This window comes from Hesperophylax consimilis, chromosome 12, assembly GCF_061612785.1.
Source record: "Hesperophylax consimilis isolate HC1 chromosome 12, BYU_Hcon_1.0, whole genome shotgun sequence".
Classification (NCBI taxonomy): domain Eukaryota; kingdom Metazoa; phylum Arthropoda; class Insecta; order Trichoptera; family Limnephilidae; genus Hesperophylax; species Hesperophylax consimilis.
The window spans coordinates 18,532,228-18,536,250 of record NC_142847.1 but is presented as its reverse complement, the minus strand read 5'-3'; the positions used below and the strand labels follow the sequence as shown (position 1 = coordinate 18,536,250).

Here is a 4,023-nt window from a genome sequence, read left to right as displayed (position 1 = left end):
GACTATTTCAACTAACTATGACAATTAAAAAAAATACAGGTTATTATCAATAATAAATGGTTTGCAGATCATCATCTAAATAAAACAAATTCACATATATCTATATAAATAAAAATGTTCATTTGTTTAAAACTTATATTTCCGAAAATACTACACCGATTGCTTTGAAATTTTTATACAACGTTGCATTCAAATACGCGTGTGTTTTTATATGCCTATATTATATAGATGTCACCTGTGACAGGTAAAAGCAACACACGCTATTGTTTCTCTTTCTGTACAGATAGACTGAGCCACAACAATGCTTGGCGGGGAGCTAGTTTCGAATAAAAAAATATTGATTATAATTAAATCATTTTGATACCAACCTAAGTACTTTATCGCTTGGTCGATTATGGTAGGTAGTTTTAACATTGTAAATTTTGAAAATTAACTTGAACAATGTTAATTATGCAGGAATATTTGCCACATTGCCCATGTACCAACAACCAAAATTATTACATTTAATTTTATAACAACATACAGCATAAATTTATTTATTTTTGCTCTTCTGTGAACCTACCAGAAAAAAACATTATGGATGCGTTGTTTATGGCCACTGTAATTTATTTATGGTGAGTGGTATATCTATGGTCTGAGTTAATGTCTATGAAACAAACACTTCCTAATTCCTAACCTAAAAATGTCAACGTCAAACGTTCAAAATATCAAGTGACCGCGTATTATTCGTTTGATTATTTACAATGCCTAAAGTGCGAAGGAGTCGTAAAGCCCCTCCAGATGGCTGGGAACTTATCGAACCCACTCTCGAGGAGTTGGAGCAAAAAATGCGAGAAGGTAAAAAGTGAATGCGCATTTAAAAATTTCAATTTCTTCCCTCTAACTTTCCGTTACTAATACAAAGTTTGTTTTCAGCCGAAACCGAGCCGCATGAAGGCAAAAGGAAACAAGAATCCCTGTGGCCTATATTCAAGATACACTACCAAAAGTCTCGTTACATTTACGATTTGTTTTACCGTCGTAAGGCAATCAGTAGGGAGCTTTATAACTATTGCTTGACCGAGAAAATCGCTGATGGGAACTTGATTGCCAAGTGGAAGAAACCTGGATATGAGAACTTGTGCTGCCTCAGATGTATACAGACAAGAGATACGAATTTCGGAACAAATTGTATATGCAGGGTACCCAAAAGTAAACTAGAAGAAGGAAGAATTGTGGAATGTGTTCATTGTGGTTGCAGAGGATGTTCGGGTTAAATTTTTAGCTCTTTGTTTATAACACAACAAATAATTATAAGCTTTTAAGTTAAATTCAATTTCAACAAAATTCTGTTTCTGTGAACACAAATTACGGTGTCATTTTAGCGTGGGGTCTGCCTTAACATTTCTACATACCGATGACAAATAAGGACACTTATGATAAGTGATAGAAAGCTAGCCTTAAAACCTAGTAGGTTAATTTTTTCCTCGTTAAACGCGTGATGTTTCGATGCTAGGTGCCCCTGAACAGCACTTTTTTACTAATACGAGTTTGCATGACAAATGTTGTGACGTTAAAAATGATGGAAAAAAAACTAGGCTACAAACCTTACCTAAATAAAATAAGCTGTTGCTATGCGTATATAACAAACAAATAAATGTCATCAGACCGCATGCAGAATTATAAATTTAAAGGTAGCCCTCACGCTAAAGTGGCACCCAAATTACATTCAGTGTTATTGAATGCGAGAGAGGATGATTCTTCCATCGTAGTTGTAAATTTAATATATTACTTTGTAATGAAATATTAAATGAGTAAGTTAGGATAATTTTGGGTGTTCCTTGTGTATGATCATAAATGTTATTTTATTATTAAAATTACTATAAAAATGATGCTTTCTATTTTTCTAAAGAAACACAACTATGTTGTCCAGTTCCAATGACATTAAAATACAAATAGACATGTAACTGTCTCACAAAATGAACCCAAAATATGGCAAGTAACAAACACTACGTTTCCAGTAAATTCTTAATTCAAAAGTTGTTAATATATGACAAATATAGATATTCAAATATGATATGTGTGTATGGATGAAATGGAAATAGAACTGGGCAGTGTTGGGCATACTTAAAGGTGGAAACACATTATTAAAACCCGACGCGACCCGAAGAAACGCGATGCGTGTTGAGTCGAATCAAATGTATTGTTTTCTTATGACCAGAATCACACTATGAACATCCGACATGGCGTCGTGTCGGATGTTCATAGTGTGATTCTGGTCATAAGAAAACAATACATTTGATTCGACTCAACACGCATCGCGTTTCTTCGGGTCGTGTCGGGTTTTAATAATGTGTTTCCGCCATAATAGTTGGGGCAAATACTACATTCTATCACGGGTGTGACTGAGATGACAAGATTCGCCTACACCAAAACTAGTTATAAAACTTGAGGTTTTCTGAAGTTTCCCATACATTCTAATGGCAGTTCGCTAAACTAGCAGCATGAGTTGTGAGGCTTGGTTTTCTTTCATACATTTTAATGAATTTTATGCATAATTAGGCCAAAATAGTACCTGTAGCTGCCAGAGCATCAGAGTGGCCGGCCAATACAAGTAAATACTGTCTATAATTTACTGGAGTTGGACGTATTATTAATATTCTAGGATATTTGCTTCCGCTAACCCTTCAGTACTTTCATCATTTTTGTTCAGTTTGCAATGTTTTCGGTGTATTTAAAATGCTCTATATACTTCTTATTTTTTTTAATTTTCCGTAAAAATGAATACTGTTTTAGAAACTAGATAAAATTATCTTTCCGGTGTATGCATTTAAAATAAACATTACTATTTCTAAATAATTAAATTTTAATATCAAACGTGAAAAATGTTGTCAAAATGCTAACCACATTTTTACTCCAATAATAGGAAAATTGAGATTTTGAGATTTTTTGAGAAATTGAGATCAAACACATTCGTTTTTTATAGTTAAACCGACTGTCACAATAGCAGCGCGAAACATGAATTATTCATTTTGGCTATTTTTAGGATTTTATTAATGGATTCCATTATAAATATTTGCGGCAAACTAGAAAGAATTATTATTTATCTTTCTTACGTCAAAAAAACTAAGTATTGCCGCATGATAGAAACATAAATTAAAAATACTTTTATAAAATATGGACGCCCGGTCATATATGACCCTAAAACGCTGGAGGGGAATACGGAACGCTGTACAAGTCGACCCACTGCCAGTAGGTTATCTTTTTTATACTTGTGTTGCTACGTTCACTCTCACTTTATTTTTTTTATGACATTTACTGTTATCAGGTTCTAAAAGCCATTGTGAATAATTACATCTATTGACATTTGTGTGTATTTATGAATGGAAAGAAACTCCACAAGATCTGATTTTTGCTCATGAAGGCATTTTTTCACAAAAAAGGACCCTAGAGTGATGAGTTTGTGGCAGCTTGTCTGACGAACAAACTTATGTGCAATTAAAGTAATCTCAAGTATGTCCACTGGACCTAGTTCAATAAAACCAGTGCTTTGTCTCGGTGACCTATCTTCGCTTTTTAATTCATCTAAGTTTAATTCACCCCACTCGGGCATTACAGGTTCAATCCTCTGTTAGCTAAGTCCACCATCATTGCACAAGCAACATTTCCCTACCTAAATGATTTATTTATTTATTTAAACGCCCATAGGGCTTTTACAGATAATAAATTGTACAGATCTTATATTTTATATGATAAATATAGGTTATATAAAAAAATATACAAAAATATTCGAGTTAACGAAATATAGGTACAAATAATTGAGATGAAAAATAGAGAATCTGCCAAAATCCTCCAAATCAATGATAATGATTAAAGGAAAGTATAAAAATAGTTTGCAGAGTAGTAGAAATAGTTCGCACATACTCCATTTAATGTTTGCCAAGTTCATATTTGACATACAGATTTAATAATAATGTGTTTATAGGCTGATAGACATTCAGTACCGTTAGTGTTCACGCAATATTTATTCCCTGCACTGTGTAG

At 33.2% G+C, this 4,023-nt stretch overlaps 1 protein-coding gene across 1 annotated transcript; it reads left to right on the top strand.

Annotated features, from left to right (window-relative positions):
- The first annotated feature begins 630 nt into the window (after positions 1-630).
- On the top strand, positions 631-2,093 carry l(1)10Bb (BUD31-like protein). The gene is made up of 2 exons (XM_089637760.1): positions 631-837; positions 916-2,093. Exons 1-2 carry the CDS (start codon positions 744-746, stop codon positions 1,254-1,256), a joined length of 435 nt encoding a protein of 144 aa, XP_089493886.1. The 5' UTR covers positions 631-743; the 3' UTR covers positions 1,257-2,093.
- The last annotated feature ends 1,930 nt before the right edge of the window (positions 2,094-4,023 follow it).